The sequence below is a fragment of the Podarcis liolepis genome (genome assembly GCF_965112155.1).
Source record: "Podarcis liolepis genome assembly, chromosome: 8".
Lineage (NCBI taxonomy): Eukaryota > Metazoa > Chordata > Lepidosauria > Squamata > Lacertidae > Podarcis > Podarcis liolepis.
In genome coordinates, this window is record NC_139560.1 from 67349469 (window position 1) to 67369278 (window position 19810).

The following is a 19810-nucleotide window of genomic DNA, read 5'->3' on the forward strand; positions in this document are numbered from 1 at the left end:
AGGGATTCATCTGAATCTTTCAAATAAAGCCACGTTAAACTTCATGGCCACTAAGACCGAATATAGCCACTGTTTGTAGGTACTTTTTAAGCATTTGGGGGGAAAGACAACATAGCTTAACAAAGATAAGCAATCCCTATCTTTGTAATAGGCTTCAATTTTAAAAAGGCAATTTATAATAGGTGAGAACAAAACATAAGAGGTAGAAGAAGCAAAATCATATTGGGAAAGATGTGAGTAAATGGAGTAGTTTTCAGTTGCTTCTTGATGGTAACAAAGAGGGGGGCATTCAAGGAAAATGTATGGTTAAAATCTTGGCCTAAGATTGTAGTTGGTGAGTGAAGAGGGCAAGGAAGAAGAAGGTAGGAAGGGGTAAATCAATGAAGATACTTGTTATAAATTTATTTTCAACTTACGGAACCACAGAAGCAAGTAAACAATAACAAAAATTCAATAATATACTGAAGGCAGTGTATAGAAAACCTAAACATGTTAAATAATAATGCCCAAATTAAAACAAATGTATTTCTTTAGCTAGAGCAAGGAGAAAGACCTGTTAATATGAAACTAAGCTAAAGGAAATAGCCCCCCCCCTCACACTGAGTAGAAATGATTGAGGGCTTCCTGTCCCTTAGAGTTGTGTGTTATATTTTATGCAATAATTTGTAATGGGCAGTTATTGACTTACACTTGTGTGCATGAAAGAGTTCTCCTGAGCTCAGGTTGCAAATAGCTATGGCTTAGGAGGCTCTCAGCAGCCTCTGCTCCCCGCTTAAGTCTTTTTTGTGCTTCAAAAAGCCATGTGTCCATGGTTGTTTACACATGAACTGAATCTCTAACAGGAGATTTTCAAGGCTGCATCTTTGCTAATCCAAAAATTGCATGATCCTTTTTATAAGGAAACCAAGTGCGTTGCTTTTTAAGTACCTTTTGGAACCTTTTTCATCTTTATTTTACTGCCAACAAATAGAGAGCTGTTTGCTGTAACTTCTGGAAACTGTGAGTAAAATATTCACCTATGTGTAAAGTTAAGTCTCTGTGATTTATTCTAGCCTAAGTATTTTTGTGGAGATTTTTTTTCCCCAAGAGTGGATGAGGGCAGATGTAAATCTAATCAAGTTTCAGTGTTCTTGGAGCAATCACTATTGTGCTAACTCTGCTACCAGAGATTAGGAATGTCTCCCAAACCTCTCTCCAACAAAAAATAGTTCCATAGGTTTCTATACCCTAAGAATATAGTCAGATTTTTTTTTTAACAATTTCCACTGTGTACTATAGAGATCTTGGCAATTGCTAGCATCTATGTCAAAAGTTCCTTTCAGTGAAATGTCTTCATAGTATCTGTTCACAATCTTTAGTAGGGATAATTGGATAGAAATTTGAAAATATGTGTTAATAATCTGTGATATTGGCTGACAAATTTCATTCCAGAATAATAATAATAAAAACCCTGGCCATTTCCAGCACATATTGGAACTGTTTGATGATGTGTTGGAAGTAATATGATGAAGTAACAAAGATACTAAGAGATTCAACTGGATCAGAATATAAAATGTGAGAGAAAACAAGTGGTATCCTGTGAATCCTATGTAACCAAAGCAAAATGTTCTGGCCCCAACCAAAATGGTTTTGAGTTGTAATATGATCTACTTTTAAATATTTATTAAACGATTTACTGCTTTTTAAAAAAGAACCTCAAAATGGTTTTAACAAAAAATAAACAGAATGTCCCCCCGTCTTTGGACTGTATAAAATAAGTAAAATAGATGCCCCCCCCCAGTAGCATAATTGAGCTGTTGTTGTTTTTTAAACCATTATATGAACTGCCCAGGAAGTTTTGTTTTTTTAAATGAAGCATGGTAGTTACAGATACCTTGGATCCTGAACACCTTGGTACTCTGACATTTTAGCTCCCAAACACCGCAAACCTGGAAGTGAGTAGTTCCGGTTTGCAAACGTTCTTTGGAACCCGAACGTCCAACGGAGCTTCTGCAGTTTCTGATTGGCTGCAGGAGCTTCCTGCAGCCATCAGAAGCAACACTTTGGTTTCCGAACGTTTTGGAAGTTGAACAGACCTCCGGCACAGATTCCATTTGACTTCCAAGGTACGGCTGTATTTTAAGTAAGCATTTGGCTGTAATGCTATATCTGAATCAGAATTCACATGGCAAACAAAAAATAATGAATGGATTAGCTATATCTGCTTCCACAAATTCTGTAGTGGAAGAGAAAGATAGATGATTCTAAATGTTAATGTATATGCACATTCCACAGAGAATTAAGATGAATTTAAGATCCATTCCAGGCACCCAGGGCTTTCAATTCATGGGGCCGGATTTGTTAATCCTTCCCAGAAATTGCAAGCAATGCACGCAGTTTGCAAACCTGCTTGCTTCACAGGAACTGCCCAGGCGATTAATCTCATAAGCTATCACAATGCCACTCCCTTGTATTACAGCAGTAAAATTATTCCAGTTGTGCAGTACCCATAGTTGGTATGTGTTTCTACACTCCAGGCAACCTCCACTGTTTACAAAAAAAATGTTCCTCTTTGGACAAGATGCTTGAGAGTGCTGGTGGTCCAGCTACAGGAGTGCATGGAGGGAGTGGATATCTAGACTAGGGGTGGCCAACACAGTGCGCTCCAGGTGTTTTGAACTTCACTTATGAGCTCCAGTCAACTCGGCCAGGGATGATGGAAGTCACAACACCTGAAAGAATTACAGTGGTGCCCCGCAAGACGAACGCCTCGCAAGACGGAAAACCCGCTAGACGAAAGGGTTTTCCGTTTTGGAGGCGCTTTGCAAAACAAATTTCCCTATGGGCTTCCTTCGCAAGACGAAAGCCCATAGGGAAATCTCCGGGACAGCGGGGAAGCGCAGCGCGTCTTCCCCACTGTCCTCGGACCTCCTCCGAAGGCTGGCGGTGAGAGGAGGGCTCTCCGCCACACCGCCAGGCTTCGGAAGGCTGCTCCGAAGGCTGGCGGTGGGGCGGAGAGAGCTTCTCCCCGCGCCAGCCTTCGGATGGCTGTCCTGAAGACTTGCGGTGGGAGGAGGGTTTTCCTTCCCACCGCCAACATTCAGAATGCTGTTCTGAATGTTGGCGTTGGGGAGGAAAAACCCTCCTCCCACCGCAAGCCCCGGGAACAGAGAAGCGCTGCGCCCCTTCCTCTCTGTTCCCGTACCTGTCCTGAAGGCTTGCGGTGGGGAGAAAAGCCCTTCTCCGCACCGCCAGCCTGGCAAGCGGTTTCCATAGGAATGCATTAATTGATTTTCAATGCATTCCTATGGGAAACGGTGCTTCGCAAGACGAAAAACTCGCAAGAAGAAAAAACTTGCAGAACAAATTAATTTCGTCTTGCGAGGCACCACTGTAAATGAGAATATGAAAGGGAAAATGACCAGAGAGTTATATAAATGGTTAGAAATAAAAGAGGAAGAGGTAGCCTATACGATAGATAAGGCATTCAGAATCAGAGGGAAAACACAACAAGCTAAATCGAAAAAACTGGTTGGTGACTGTCTAGTGGTCTTCAATTCAATTGGGATGAAAAATATGATCTTAAGAATGAGCTATAAAAAAAACTAATAATTGAAGGAAGACCTATTGTTATATATAAAGAAATTCCAATCAGGCTTTTGCGCAAAAGGGACGGATATAGACAAATAGTGAGTGTTTTGAAAAGGAATGCTATATCTTATAGATGGGAATTCCCAGAAGGGATTACCTTCTATTACAAAGACAAGAGATTTAGATTGATGAATACCCAAGAGGTGGAAAAAAATTTGAGAAGATATGAGAAGGATTTAGGGAAAGTGGAAGAAAGAATGGAAGAGAGAGAGAGATCTACTGAGGAGAGGGAGAGAAAGAGAAGGAAAGAAGGAAAAAGAGAAAGTGGAGAAAGGGAAAGAAGTGGAGGAAGAAGAGGAAGAAAAAGAGGAAGAAGGTGCAGTGGGAGGAGAAGAAGAGGAAGAAAAGGAGGAAGAAACTACAAGGAACAGGAAAACTAGATCATAAGCTTGAGAACGAGTGCAGTACGTATTAAAAAGTAATAACATATACGATAATGACTCTTAAAATTCTATCCTGGAACGTGAACGGACTAAATGATAAATCTAAAAGGAATAGAATCTCGAAGGTATTGATGAAAAAGAATGTTGATGTGATATGTTGTCAGGAAACTCATGTGGCTAAAAAGCATAAACACATCCTGATAAATAAAGGGTTGGGGGTCGAATTTATTAATTCAGACACAAACAAAAAAAGAGGAGTGGTCATATACGCCAAAGAAAAAGAGGACCCCAAATTAATATGCAAAGATGAGGAAGGGAGAATTTTGGGGGTACAAATTAACCACCAGGGAGAAAAATTTAATGTTGTAACTGTGTATGCCCCAAACACGAATAAAGCAGAATTTTTCAAAAAACTGGAACAAACATTATTGGACTTAGAGCCTCATAAATTGATTCTACTTGGTGACTTGAATGGAGTGCCAACCCCAGAACTTGACAGAAGTGTAAAAAGGGGAAAACTGAGCCAAGGGAAATTACCAAAATCATTTAAAAACCTTGAAGAAAACTTAGACTTGACGGATATCTGGAGACATAAAAACCCATTGACAAAACAATTCACATATTTTTCAGAGCCCACCAGAGCTGGGGCAGAATAGACCAGATTTGGGTATCAAGAGAGCTAGTAACAAGAGCTGTAAAATGTGAAATACAACCCAGAACTCTGTCTGATCATAACTCAATATCCCTGGAAATTAATTGTGGAATTCAGGGTATGCATTGATGGAGAATGAATGAATATTTATTTGAAAATGAAGATGTAACTGAGAAGGCCAAAAACACCTTAAAAGACTTTTTTGACTTAAATCTTAATAAAGAGACAAATATTGATATAGTTTGGGATGCCAGTAAGGCGGTGTTAAGAGGCTTCCTAATCCAACAAAACAGTTACAGGAAAAAAATAAGAGAACAAAAGAAAGATGGAATCTTGACCCAATTAAGAGAATTTGAGAAAAAATTAATAACAAATCCTAGTGACGATCAGATTAAACAAACAGCCAAATTGTTACAATTACAATATTCAATGCTAATTAACCAAGAAGTCGAATGGAGAATTAAATCAATGAGGCAAAAATTCTTCGAATCCGCAAACAAAACGGGAAAATTTCTGGCCTGGCAACTACGTAAAAGCAAAAAGCAAAATGTGATTAATAAGATAAAAATAGAAGAAAGGCTTGTGGAAGAGGCAAACGAAAGAAAGAAAAACTTCCTAAAATTCTTTGAAAAATTATATAAAAAAGAAGACATAACAGAAATAGGAAAATATTTAGAAAATAACAGAATAACATCCATAACGGAGGAAGAGAAAACCCAATTGAACAAGTCCATAACAATAGATGAAATCCAGGAAGCAATAAAGAAAATGAAACTAGGGAAAGCACCGGGCCCAGACGGCTTATTGGCCAAATATTATAAAGTTCTTGGAGAATATTTAGCCCCGGTGCTATGTGACGTAATGAATAACATCCTACAAGGAGGGAAGATACCGGACTCCTGGAAAGATGCCCACATAACGTTGATACCCAAAGCGGATTCAGATAAACTGAGTGTAAGAAATTACAGACCAATATCGCTTCTCAACAACGATTATAAAATATTTGCGGAAATCATGGCAAACAGACTTAAGTATTATCTAAAAAATGTAATACACACGGATCAAGCTGGATTCCTTCCTAACAGACAACTAAAAGATAACATCAGGCATATAATAAATATCATCAAATACTTGGAAAGGAAGAATGAAATCCCTGCTGTATTAATTTTTATCGATGCAGAAAAAGCATTTGATAATATATCATGGCAGTTATTAAAGTGTATGGAGACAGCAGGTATAGAAGATGCCTTCATGTAGGGAATCAAAGCAATTTATTCTAGTCAAAGAGCCAAACTGATTATTAACAACAACTTAATTGATACATTCGAGATTTCAAAGGGTACGAGACAAGGTTGCCCCCTGTCACCGCTTCTTTTCATAATGGTATTGGAAGTAATCGCAATACTGTTAAGGCCACTTTTGAAAAGTTGCAATATCGCATGGTACCTTGAGAGTTAACCTGTGGGGTTCCTCACGTGTTGCTCTTGTTTGCTATGCTCTTTAAAATATATGTGAAGCTTTTGGCAAATATCAGGGGATTTGGAGTGAGGTGTCAAGCTCTCCCTCCATCTTAACCAGATGAGGTCGTTCAGGTGCTTCACTGTTGCCTGGAAGTGGTAATGAGCGACTGAAACTGAATTGAGACAAGATGTAGACACTGTGTTAGAGGTTCTTGTGTCTGGGAAGTAAAGACAGCTTGTACTGGATAAGGTTACACTGCCCTGTAAGGCAAGGTTTACCTAGTTGCATGTTACTCCTTAGTCCATTTATGTCTCTTGAGTCCCAGGAGGCCTGGGTAGCTCTGTGTGTCGGTTTCCAACTTGGGCTGGTTCACCAGCTGCTACTGTTCCTGGACAGGGATATCTTGGCTACAATGTTCCACAGTTTGGTAACTTCCAGATTGGACAATGTGTTCTATGTGCAGCCGCTCTTGGAGATGGTTCACTCTCCTAAATTGCAGAGAGTCATTGTCAGGCAGTGTAAAAAATACTCAGCTAAACAGAATGGTGATCTGATTTATTTGTAAGGCAACTGCTTGAGTTCATAAATAGCAGTGTCATACCTGGGAGAAGAGCTGGAAGGAAATTGGAAGCATGTGCAAATCAGGTAATGCAACTGCCTCATTTGTTGACATAAAAACAGATTTCCACCTAACACGAGTAGGAGGACAAATCCCTGAAACAATACTATAATACAATGTATCATTCAGCACGTGGAATGTCTGGGTGATGTCCACTGGTGCTGACTATTTGTCACCTAGCACAACAAAGTCTTTAAGTGACTTGCAACAGATTAAGAGCCAAAAAAGAGCATAGCATGTAATCAAAACAATATGTTACACCATTTCAATAACTCATAAAGAACGCTGCGAAAAAGAACACGAACTTTAGCAGCAAGAGCATTTCCAACAAGTACGCCATCAGCCAACTTATAGGTTGGGAGAAAGTGCCTGGAAGAAAGGTTTTAACTTAGCAGTGACACAGTGTTAATGATTGTGCCAAGCAGAGGTGAGAGCATTCCACAGGTGGGGAGATGCAACCCAAAACATGCTTTCCTTTGTACTCCAAATCTCCCTCAGGGCATCCAGAGAAAGTGCTCGCGCAACAGCAGTTCTTTCCCTTGCATGCTCCCAAAATTGAGGACCGGGTGGGGCAGGAAGGGAGAAGTGCCTTAGCACAGCACTTAAGAAATCACCACCTGCCTTCTAGAAGCTGTTTGAAGTACAGAAACCAATTTCAGATTCTGCCACTCATTTAATTGATATTAAATTCTAGGCTTAAGCTATCTTTGGTTTGAGCAAAAGCATTTACAAATTAGTTCATACACCAAAAATAATGAGAAATTATAAACTTAAAGCACCTGACTAATGGGTCTTTCCTCCTCTCTTGGCTGGGAAAGGGCGTGCCAATTGGAAGGCTGGCAGTCCAAATCCGCATGGCAGGGTGAGCTCCTGTTGCTCTGTCCCAGCTCCTGCCAACCTAGCATTTCGAAAGGACGCCAGCGCAAGTAGATAAATAGGTTACCGCTGCGGTGGGGAAGGTAAACGGCGTTTCCGTGCACTCTGGCACTCATCACAGTCCTCCGTGAGCCAGTAGCAGTTTAGTCATGTTGGCCACATGACCTGGAAAACTGCGGACAAACGGCGGCTCCCTTGGCCTGAAAAGCAAGATGAGTGCTGCACCCCATAGTAACCTTTGACCGGACTTAACTGTCCAGGGGTCCTTTTACTTGCCTGGGAAAGCACTACATCTCAGGTCAGCAGGAAGCTAAAAGGACATGCAATGAAATTCAACCAAGGGGAAGAGACAAAGTCACTTAACAAAGTTAATAAGTGTAATTTTCAATAAGGCTATGATTTATGTTTGTTTGTCTTGTATGTTTGTTTGTTTATAATATTGTGAAAACTAATAAAAATTTTTTGAAAAAAATGAATTTGCAGCTGAGCTGAAGTAGTACTTTTTAATAAAGGGTGATTACTCAGACAATGTGTTTCATTGGCACTTAACTGATGATTAGTAGGGGAGAAATATTTAAAGGATAGGGGTTTTTAAAAAGTAAGCTATATCCCCCACCCCAAAAAGGACTTAAGATAATGTCCTATATATAGTAATGTGAAAAGACTGGAGGAGTGTGTTTTCTTCATTCCTTCCCCACCCACCCATGGGGGCCATGACCAGCGCTTCTGAGCTCTGCCCTTTCCACTTGGGGGCTAAGGGTGCACTTTGAGGGGTGAGTCCTTGCTTATGAGTAGAAAATCCAAATCCTTGCAAACTGCAAAATTAGGAAGTGCCACTAGGTGGTAACATGTAGCAAGAGAAGGGTTTTGTAGCAATCTAAATAGATGGGGGGGGGGGAATGCACAGCTTCAGATTTAACAAGAAAATTGCCACTATCCCTTTCTGCTTAGTAAATTTCTACAGTGAAGCACTAAGAGTGGCTCAATTAGCCTAATTCAATGGCACAATATCTGCTTCATTCAAATATTTCTGAGGAGGGGAGGAGGCAAGATGATCGCACTTTCTTTTAAGTCTCTCCCCCCCCCCCCACACACTTAATTTTAATACTGTTTTTAGAGGACTATCCTGTACCCAATCACTTGCAATTAAGCTGCACTGGGACGCGGGTGGCGCTGTGGGTTAAACCACAGAACCTAGGACTTGCCGATCAGAAGGTTGGCGGTTCGAATCCTCGTGACAGGGTGAGCTCCCGTTGCTTGGTCCCAGCGCCTGCCAACCTAGCAGTTCGAAAGCACGTCAAAGTGCAAGTAGATAAATAGGTACCGCTCCAGCGAGAAGGTAAACGACGTTTCCGTGCGCTGCTCTGTTTCGCCAGAAGCAGCTTAGTCATGCTGGCCACATGACCTGGAAGCTGTACACCGGCTCCCTCGGCCAATAAAGTGAGATGAGTGCCGCAACCCCAGAGTCAGTCACGACTGGACCTAATGGTCAGGGGTCTCTTTACCTTTACCCAAGCTGCACTGAACTCAGTGGGACATACTGCTGAATGGGAATGCATAGGATTGCATTGTTAATTGCCTATTCACCTTATCTCTCTTTCTCTCTTACTTTTACACACACACACACACCCCTGTAGAATTAAAACATGTCACACTGCCCACACTCAACTTTATGAAGCACATTTCTAACTTCTTGTAACACACTTCTAAAAATGGTTTGGAGATTGCATAGGTTATCAATGAATTCCCCAAATCTTAAAAACAGTTTGGCAATGAATCTTCGTCCTGATTCTAATTTCAGTGTGTGATCAGGGCTGAGGAAAATGAGGGACAATTTCTGCTTTAATAAATTTCCCAGTAGTGATGTATGGAAGTGAGAGTGGACCATAAAGAAGGCTGATTGCTGAAGAATTGATGCTTTTAAATTATGGTGCTGGAGGAGACTCTTGAGAGTCCCATGGACTGCAAGAAGATCAAACCTATCCATTCTGAAGGAGATCAGCCCTGAGTGCTCACTGGAAGGACAGATCCTGAAGCTGAGGCTCCAATACTTTGGCCACCTTATGAGAAGAGAAGACTTCCTGGAAAAGACCCTGATGTTGGGAAAGATGGAGGGCACAAGGAGAAGGGGACGACAGAGGACGAGATGGTTGGACAGTGTTCTCGAAGCTACCAACATGAGTCTGACCAAACTGTGGGAGGCAGTGGAAAACAGGAGTGCCTGGCGTGCTCTGGTCCATGGGGTCACGAAGAGTCGGACACGACTAAATGACTAAACAACAACAACAACTGGTCTGGCAGTTGAATCTTTCTTCAACACTGGTGATACAGCAGCTTTTTCCACTGAGGCTGGAGACAAGCTGGCTAACTTAAGGGGGTCAGGTACATGGCTTGGCTGTAGGATGGGTTAGAAATCTGATGCAGTTTGCATTTACAGTTCCTCCAACCTAATTCATACTTTTCAAAATGGTAAATGAATCAAAATGTAACCAACCTTTGGAATTTGCACTTTTTCAAATTTTGCAGTGCACTTCACCAGTCAAGTAATGTGTACAAAAAAAATGCGTATAGAAAGGTAACGTGTGCATAAGAATGCACATAGGTGAAAACGTATTATATGAAGAGATAATTGCTTTGTAAAAATGTGAATATTAGGCAAATGTGCATGCAAACACATGTATATTAGGATAAATTTGCTGGTGAATTTTCATTAGGACTTGAACAGAATTGCAGTTGATGGGCAAATGGAGAACTGGACTGAATATCGGAGGAAAAAAGAGAAAATGAAATTGACAGATTTGCCCATACTTATTTGGCCCCCACAACTTTGAACGTCTAGCATTCCCTGCCCCATTGCATTAACCTCATTGATGAGAGCACCATAAACAGATAAGTGCAGAAATGGCATAAGTGGCAGATTTCCTCCCTCAGTTTTGTAGGGGTTTCATATTACTTTTTCCGGCATAGTGATCAGTATGTTCATTGGTCACTAGCAAGTTAAAAACTGTGAGAATGGCCACTCAGTTTATTTCAGCTTCCTGACCAACATTGAAATGAACCTTGTCTAGAGTCATCAAGAAATCTTGGTTTAAATCAGCCAAGATGCATAAATTCATATGAATGTTTTCAGATGCAAATGTGTCATAGTAGGCAACCTCTTAGAAATATATATTTTTATTCTCTGTGAGAAAAAAGAGGGGAAATTCCACGTTAAGAAGGTGCTACCAATTGTAGTTTTATAAGTGTGTGTCTGTTGCTACCCAGTTAATTGGGCGAAAGATTCTTCCCTTGCAGGGAGTTGGACTAGATAATTATCGTGGCCCCTTCCAATTCTACAATTCTATGATTCTAAGTTCCCAACCCTGACTCAGCCCCAATACACCATTGTAACTTGCTCAGCCTAGTGCAGTTGGCTGGGCTGAATCTGGTTGTGCTAAGAATGGTTTAAGCCCCCAAAAGGGGCATTCTGGGTGTGGTGTGACCAGACGGGGCCTTAGGCTGAATCCTAAACCCATTCAGCTCTGTTATATGTCCCAACACAGAACAGCATTTTAAAAGCTTGTTTTCTGCGATCCATGCTTTGGCAGAGTAGCAGTAGTCCCTTCGGATCTGGTGTAACTTTACAACAGCTTAGCTTACACTGGCTTGCTTTATGTTACAGGTAGGTAGCCGTGTTGGTCTGCCATAGTCAAAATAAAAAAATTCCTTCCAGTAGCACCTTAAAGACCAACTAAGTTAGTTCTTGGTATGAGCTTTCGTGTGCATGCACACTTCTTCAGATATCTGGTATCTGAAGAAGTGTGCATGCACACGAAAGCTCATACCAAGATCTAACTTAGTTGGTCTTTAAGGTGCTACTGGAAGGATTTTTTTTTATTTTGGCTTGCTTTATGTCTGCTTATTCTTGTGCTTGATATTGCTTCTTTAATATTTGCACTACTGGAAAAACTGATTTGAAGACAAGTTTATGAAATGAAGTATCTGCATTTTCTTTCTGGATGCAAGTATTATTCCTGTTGCTCCCTTCTCCATCCTAGTTTTTGCCTTGATCAACATACAGTATTTTTATATTATCAGCCGTATCCCTGCCCATTTATGTGTTATCATGTTGTATCTTTTAACATGTAAGCCTGAGGGGTAAAACTTCTGATCTTTGTAAGCTACCTTGGGAACATTTGTTTTAGAGTAGGTAGAGCTAATGCACTCATATTCATGGGTACAAGCTATCTCATGTTCCAACAGTGCTTTGGAATCCAATCTATTTTTTTACAAAATCTTTCAATGTCATACAATTCTGTCAGACAGGGTTAGTTACTTTCCCAATGCTTCTAAGCATATTACTGGAACAAAACTCCAACATTTGATTACAAATGGCTCAAAAGTTTGCTTAATGCAGCAAGCTTTTGATATTACAGATTCACAACATACATTTAAAGCACACACATTTAAAACACATGACTTCCCTTAAAGTCATGAGAACTGGGGCTCCCCCCCCCCCAGAGTTATGATTCCCAGCATCCTTAACAAAGCTGCACATTTTATTTCACTCATATCTTATTTTTATTAGACTCATACCTACCAGTAAAAGCAAACTTTTGAATTACGTGAAACCTCATAATAGGCAAAAAATAATAATATTTTTGAGTTTTGTGTAATAGAGAAACTAGAATTTACCATATGCTGTTTCAAGATAAGGCATTCTATTTGTTCGGTTACCAGCAGCATTATTTTAATTTAATTTATTACCTGCCCCTCACTCTAAGGTCACAAGGCAGGTTACAGCTATTTAAAAGCCTACAATAAAAAAAATGCAATCACAACAATATTACCTTTTAAAAATAAACATTGGAAGTGCAGGAAAACAAAGGTCAAAATCTGTTGACCCTGTACAGATAGATACTGTATACAGTATGCTTGTCAAGTTCTACAAACGTTAGGAATTTTGTTTTATTTTTTCAAAATGAAAGTTTGTAATCAGGATTATGGTTCATCTAGGGTGAAGTTACATTCCAAGTAGGTGAGAGCTCCACAGTTCACCCAGGAACAGCCCCATTCCCCAAGCATCCTGCATACTTATTTCAACCTTCATCAACCTGGTGCCCACCGGATACAGCTGGACTACAGCTGTGCTGCCTTGGGCTGGTGGGAATTGGGAGTCGAGCAATATCTGGGGAGCACAAGGTTGGAGATAACTGCCTTATTGCTTAGCTTGGGGCTTAGCAATGCAGCTGAGCCCATGAGTTACTTTTTGTAAGGTCTTTCAGCTTGCCTTCTAGGTCAAAAGCCCTCAAAAAGGCAACTTCCATAGATGATGCTTCTATCAAAAATAGAACAAGACAAATGAGGCAGAATAGACCCGAGGAATTGGGGAGCCAGCAATACGTAATGTTGGTGAAGTCCTCAGACCCTCCAAGTGTCCCTATTTTCCAGGGACAGTCCTGGATTTACAGAAGCTCGTCCCGGATTCTGACTTGATCCTGGAATGTCTTGCTTTTCCTTAAGGTGTCCCTCTTTTCACCAAAGGTTTGTTGGAGGTTATGGTAGGATGTCCCTATTTTAAAGGAAATAATTTTGATTAAAGATTTTCACGAATTACAAAAGAACGTGCAATGTCTCTCTTTTTCGTTGTTCAGATTATAAAGCCTTTTGGTTACGTTCAGTGTAAGACAATATGGTATCCAGAGATGTTTTAGGCCGGGTATGGAGTTATGTGACCCCAGACCAATCTGAAGGCAACCCTGTACAGTATAGGGAAGTTTTTAAATGCTTAATTATGTTTTTATATATGTTGGAAGCTGCCCAGAGTGACTGGGGCAACCCAGTCAGATGGATAATAAATAATAATAATAATAATAATAATAATAATAATAATAATAATAATAATAATAATAATTAATAGGAGGTACTTTTTCTGGGGGGAAATAGGGGAACTCACCATGAAGTTTGTTTTATTTCTTGTGAGCCCAGCTGCACTGCTGCATATAACCTCCACCCCCAAGCAGTGGCTAAATGTAAAATGTGATTAGTAAACTCAAGCAGACAATGATCTGGATTAGAAATGGCCACAACTTTATTGATTAAAGATATAGATGGATTTCTGGCTCAGATATCTGTTCCAGACCCAGCAAAAAATAATAATTTAGTTTTAACGTTCCTACTCAAAAAAACTACCTAATAATAATAATAGAAGAATACGGTGTCCCTATTTTCATTGGAGAAATGTTGGAGTGTGTTAAGTCCTGAGAACTGAGGTGTTTTGAGAACGAGCGTTTTGCATGTTGTAAAAATAAATAAATGAATGCATGATGCGCACAGACCAGGCAAAAAGAAGCCAAAAAGGCAGAAAGCGGGTAAAGGAGGCCACACAGCCGTCTCTCAACCTGCCCCTGACGCCGGATGAGAAAGAGGACGGGACTTTTGAGCCGCTTCCCTTCCCTTCACCAGCGCGCCAAGAGCCCTCGAGTGGCGCCTTCGAGAGAAGGCGGGAATAAATCATCGTCAGGATGCAGAGCGCGGAAATTGCTCCACAAGCTCGCGTGGAGCCGCCCAAGTTGCAAGTCGGGGGTGGGGGGGCAGCCTATGGGAGTTTGCCGCCAAAAGTGCAAGCCCCCCCCTTTCTGTTTTATTTTAAATACCCACACACGCCGCGACTTATAAGCCTCCCTCAGACACGCATCAACCGGGCAAGGAATGGCCTGGTGGTCCCTTCAATTTTGACCTCCTGAGAGGGAATTTTTTTTTTTTAAAAAAAAACCCAGTTCTCAATTCTACACGGGGGGGGGGGTGCTCGAAGGCTCTTGGCGGGAAACGGGCGAAATCCCCCGGGCAAGTTGCCTGCTCGCCCCCCGTGGCATGAGACCTTGCAGGATGAAACTGTAGGTGACGCGGTTGCTTTTAAAATCGGCCCTGCTTCTGCCTCGAATCAGCATTTTCTCGGGCCGTGGGTGGACTGAAAAAAACGTCCCTCTTTTTTATGCACAAATTCCCCTAAACCAAGGCAGAAATCCAGTTTCACGTTCTCCCCCCCCCAAAAAAAAAGAATAAGGGGAGGAAAAGGGTACGCCATCCTGCTTCCCGTCTGTCCGTGGGTCAGCGGTTTCCACAACGCTGAATTTTATATTATTATTTTTGTTCAGTTCCACCTCATGCATGGGCACTCTGGGTGGCTCCCTATCCTTTTGCTGCCTCAGTTTCCCCATCTGTAAACGAGTTTTATTGCAATGCGCTCCCCCCCCTTAAGTAAGGGGGGGAGTGCTTAGAAGCCCTCTTTCTCTCACAAAATGGCTCTTAACGGCGCCTTATGAGCACGGGACGAGCGGTTGAATAACCTAAAATTTAAAAAGCACATGAAAACAAAAGAAGAAAAATGAATGGCGGGGAAGGAGGGAGGAAGGAAAGAAAGAAAAGAAAACCTCCAGAGAGTGCGCGCGGGGAAAAGCAGGTTTGCCGCCTTTTCCCCCACCGTGGACCACCCACCCTCAGACCCCCCGAAATGCGGGTGCAAAAGCAAGACGCAAGTCGGAGGAGGCGAGCGACTGCAAACACAAGGAGAAAAAAATGGGTTTGTTTGTTTCTTCTCTCTCTCTCTCTCCCCCCTTTTCTTGAATGAACGGCGAGGTGGGGCCAGAGGGAAGCCGCCCCATTTGCTGAGCCCCGGAGCGTGAGAGCGGCTCGCCTCGACTCTCCGCCCCCTTGGGCTTCTGCATCGAGTGCGCTTCCCCTGCCCCCGGGACCTCCCCAACAGCCGCCGGAGCGCCGAGCCGAACGCAGCTCAGCCAGCGCATCCAATCTGCAGCCCGGGCTGGAGAAGGAGGAGGCGCCTCGTGACTGGGAAGCATTGCGCGGCTGCCCGGGGTAGCAAGGGCAGTGGGGGGTGGGGTGGGGGGTGGCGGCCAGGACCAATTAATACCTCTGAGACACGCCCCTTTGCCTCCTGGGATCTCTTCCTCCTCTCCCTATATATTACACACACGCGCGCAACACAAAAAACCTGTGTTTTTATTTTTTGGTGGGGGGTACTGTATTTTCCTCTCCCCATCCGGAGTTTAGCAGTAGAAAAGGTGGTTCATTCCAGATTTGCGCGCGCGCGTGTGTGGCATCTAAGTGGAGGGAGATCCGCGTCTGAATGAAAAAAAATTTTAAAAAAGAAATCTAAACAGCAGGGATTTAAACATGAGGTTTTTTTTATGATGCTTTTCAGAAATTTCCTCGTTTTCGTCCTGGGGCTTTTCCTGAAGTACAGCGGCAGGGATTGCTGAGACTTGGGGCATAGCTTTGGAAATGTCATTCAAACGGGAGCCTTGTGAGTCTTTCTGGAAATCATAGCAACTCAACGGTATCTGAAGATCTTCCGCACTCTTCCCTTATTCTTTTTCTCCCCCCCACCCCACTTTTTGGGGGGAATCATCAAAGAAACTACTGCATTTCATCTTTGTAGAGGACCTGAGACTGTTTGGATTTATTTATTTATTTTTCCCTGCAAGGAAACTTGATAGAAAAGTAGATTTATTTCAAGTAAGTGTTTTGTGTTTGTTTGTTTTTTCCACAGGCAATTTGCTTTGGGTAACTTTATTTCATTTGGTGGTGGTTGGTTCCCTTTAAGCACTGGTTGAGGGTCTTCAATTGAATGTGCTTTGCATGAATTTGCATTAGAGGTTCCTCTGCTTTAGTAAATCACATATTGGATGTCAGGAGGTGTTTTTTTGTTTTGTTTGTTTGTTTGGAATGTGTGCCCAGCAGTCTCCTTCATTCATGTCCTACTCTATAGCAGCATGTAGGAGGAGTGTGTGTGTGTGTGTGGAAATGCACCTGACTTTGAATAAGCATCTGATTTTCTTATTTCAGATGCATTTCAACACAGAGGACGGAACGTCTCTGCAAATACGCTTCATAATAAATATTACATGTGGAATACAGTACTGGCTGCATTTTAAATCCGGTTTCCACCGTGCATCGCAAACTGAGGAGGGAAACACTGGGAAGGCGGAAATACCTTTGAGACCCTGAGGACTCCCCCATACCTTAACCAATGGAACTGCATAGAATAAAACAACTGGATTATATATAAACACTGGCACTTACTATTACTGGCTGCTTTATTTTTTGGGGGGCGGGAGGGGGGACACTCCATCCGCTTCTGCATATATTTTTTTCCCCCTTTCCACTACTCCTTGCTATAAATGATGGCACAGACTGGGATAAGAGGTTACGACACAAGAGAGATAGTGCAGACGTACATCCATTACAAGCTGTCGCAGAAAGGATATGACTGGGTTGCCAGTGAAGACAGAGAAGACCTTCCTTCTCCTCCTCTTCCTCCAGATCCTGCTGCTGCAGAGACCTTCCCTAACCTTGCTAGGCTGGCATCTCATCCTTCCGAGCTGTCTGTAAGTAACGTCGCCCCGGCTGATGGACCGCAACCTGTGCCACAGGTTGTCCACGCAACTTTACGTCAAGCCGGGGATGAGTTTTCGCGGCGTTACAGGAGGGACTTTGCTCAGATGTCTGGACAGCTGCACTTGACCCCGGTCACTGCCAGAGCTCGCTTTGCGGCAGTTGTCGAAGAGCTCTTCCGAGACGGGGTGAACTGGGGGAGGATTGTGGCGTTCTTTGAGTTCGGTGGCATGATGTGCGTGGAGAGTGTCAGCCGGGAGATGTCGCCCCTTGTGGACAATATCACAGTGTGGATGACTGACTACCTGAACAGGCACCTGGACAACTGGATCCAAGACAATGGAGGCTGGGTATGTTTTTCTCTGTGTTTCCATTTTCAAATGCGTTCGTTACCACTATTTCAATATTACACCTTACCTATGTGCTTGCAGTGGGGGTCAAAGCTAGCTTGTCTGGCTAGCTGTTTTCCAAGCATGGTTGTTGCCAGCAGAATTCACGGACTCCGGTACTTAATTGTTTCTGGCAGTTTGCTTGTCCTGGTCCAAAATGTGACAACCGCTTACCATAGACCTGCCAGGTGTTCGATAGAAGAGGACCTACACTGTATCATTCCTATCTCCAGTGCGCCAGACTTTAAAAGTCAGTTGCCGTGTTGAAAGTAGATGTTTCAAAACTGAGGTGTTTCAGCAGTGATAAAATTCCCATAAATCTCTCTAGCCTGTAGGTGACTGTGTTGCGCTTTTCTCTCTCAGGTTACAGTGAGAACTCCCCATCTTGTTTCAATCAAGGTTTAATCGCTGATGTCATTCATAGGTTGTGTGAAATTTGCTGGTAAAATGAGGTCACAGTTTAAGCATGAGAGAGGAAAACTAATGATGAGGGGGAAGCTAATTCACGTCATGTGTGGCCTATTTCTTGGTTGTGCTTGCAGAGGAAAAATGCTACTGAAATTGTATTATGACTACATAGCACAGTGGAACCCTCATTATCTGCACCTTGTTTATTTTAGACCATGTCTTGCACAAGTGTGTGTGTGTGTGTGTGTGTGTGTGTGTTTGCATGCGCGCCACAACCCTTGGAGGTACCCCTCACAACACTTCCATTGTTTCTGTTTATCTTTCTATTTGGGAGAAAAATGAAATTCTACATGGATGTCTTTGCATATGGTGCACAGTCAGGTTAAGCAGGTGACACTTGTATTGATGGGTAAAGTTTTTACAAGAAGGAAAGCAGATATATTTACATATATATATTTATAGCAGCTGATATAATGAAATAAGTTTTTTGTTTACTTTCTTCTAAAAAAATATTCTCTAGAGTTCTTTGAAGGGGAAAGAAGAAATGAACACCTTTTAGGAAATCTGCAAATAGGTTTCTTTTCGTGACCAGTTCTTGGAAAGTGTAGGGCTTTTGTTGTGATTGAGTGTGGTTCTTAAAGAAATTGAAATCTGCATATAGAAATTAGTGATGGCAGAGAAAGTGGAAGTGTTCTGGAAGGGTGAACTCTGCCATATGAAGATCATATGCTGTCTTTTCACCTGTCTTTAACAATGTACCCTAATCCTTTTCCGTCTTGAATAAGTATCTCTTTGCACATAATTGTTTTATGAGTCAGTTAACCAGTATGTCTCATCTTTTTGCATCATTAGATTAAACCAGTGATTCCCAACTGGTGGGTTGGGCTGCAGACACTAGTGAGGTGTCCTCATGGTAGAAAGAATGGAGTTGTAGACAAAGTAAAACTAGACACACAGAGGTAAAGGAAGGGTAACTTTTGTGTATGAGACTGAGACCAAAGGGTGGGCTTACTTTGTTTATGAACTTACGCTTCATAAATAGTCAAGCCATGTTAATAGTACATACCCCCATTTTCTGTTGTTGAGAGAGACAAAGATATATGCTATGCAAATGTCTCCTATTATTATAAAAAAGAAATATAAATCATTTTAAAACAGAGTACAACCTAACATTGACCTATTTTATTCATCCAACTGTGTAGAGAGTAGTAAGCTTCCATATTACTCACAAGGCTGCCTTCACACCAAAGTATTTGGAAAGGAAGGAAAATCCATTTTTTAATCTCTGCTGTTTTTTCTTGTGGACCTGCACAACATCTTCTCTCCACCTCTTGTTGCTAATGGATGCGCCACCTTAGTTTTTACCTCAATAGATTGTTTCAGTGCCAGCAACCTAATACCATATTTTGTACCTCTTAGCAGAACTTAGGGCAAACAGATGGACATTGCCTTCAGTGCAACTTCAGAGCTCTTAATGGGATGCACATTCTTTAGAGATGTTCCATGTATTTGCAGGAAGACAAGCTGGTGCGCATATTTAGGATCAGGATGCATGTATGTGCTCTGCCACATCCAGTGGTGACTCTTACGTGTGAAGAGGCCACCACAGAGGAAGCTTCTTCTCACATCACCTCAAACACAATTCTCTTTGGTTAGCACATTTAGCTGCCAGCCACCAGATGCACAGTAATCAAATGATACACATATATATGCATGTTGGACTGTGCCCTAGTTTTGAAATAAATGCCTTATTTCAAAATAAACTCCCTTTATTCAAGGAAGCTTGATGTATTCTGGAACAAAGAACATCCTTTAAATTAAACGTATCCAGAACTGCTATACTTAGTGTGCCTCAACTCTATATTTTGGAAGTGTTTTTCTCCTAGAGAGCAGTTCTTCTTTTTATTCTTCCTTCCACCCCAAACTGGTTATTATTCACCAGAGGAAAGAGAAACATGTGACTCACTTTCTGGGTGGCACATGAGAACACAAATGATTT

The 19810-nt window shown here is 41.9% G+C and overlaps 1 protein-coding gene across 4 annotated transcripts in view; it reads left to right on the top strand.

The window, feature by feature from the left end:
* The first annotated feature begins 15366 nt into the window (after nucleotides 1–15366).
* BCL2 (BCL2 apoptosis regulator) overlaps nucleotides 15367–19810 on the top strand; it is a 181287-nt gene continuing 176843 nt past the window's right edge. For 2 of the 4 annotated variants that reach the window (XM_083519429.1, XM_083519431.1), the window contains exons 1-2: nucleotides 15477–16135; nucleotides 16466–17364. In XM_083519429.1, coding sequence (XP_083375555.1) covers nucleotides 16801–17364 — 564 coding nt within the window. In that variant the 5' untranslated portion in view covers nucleotides 15477–16135; nucleotides 16466–16800. The other 2 variants (XM_083519430.1, XM_083519432.1) reach the window with 2 other exon arrangements.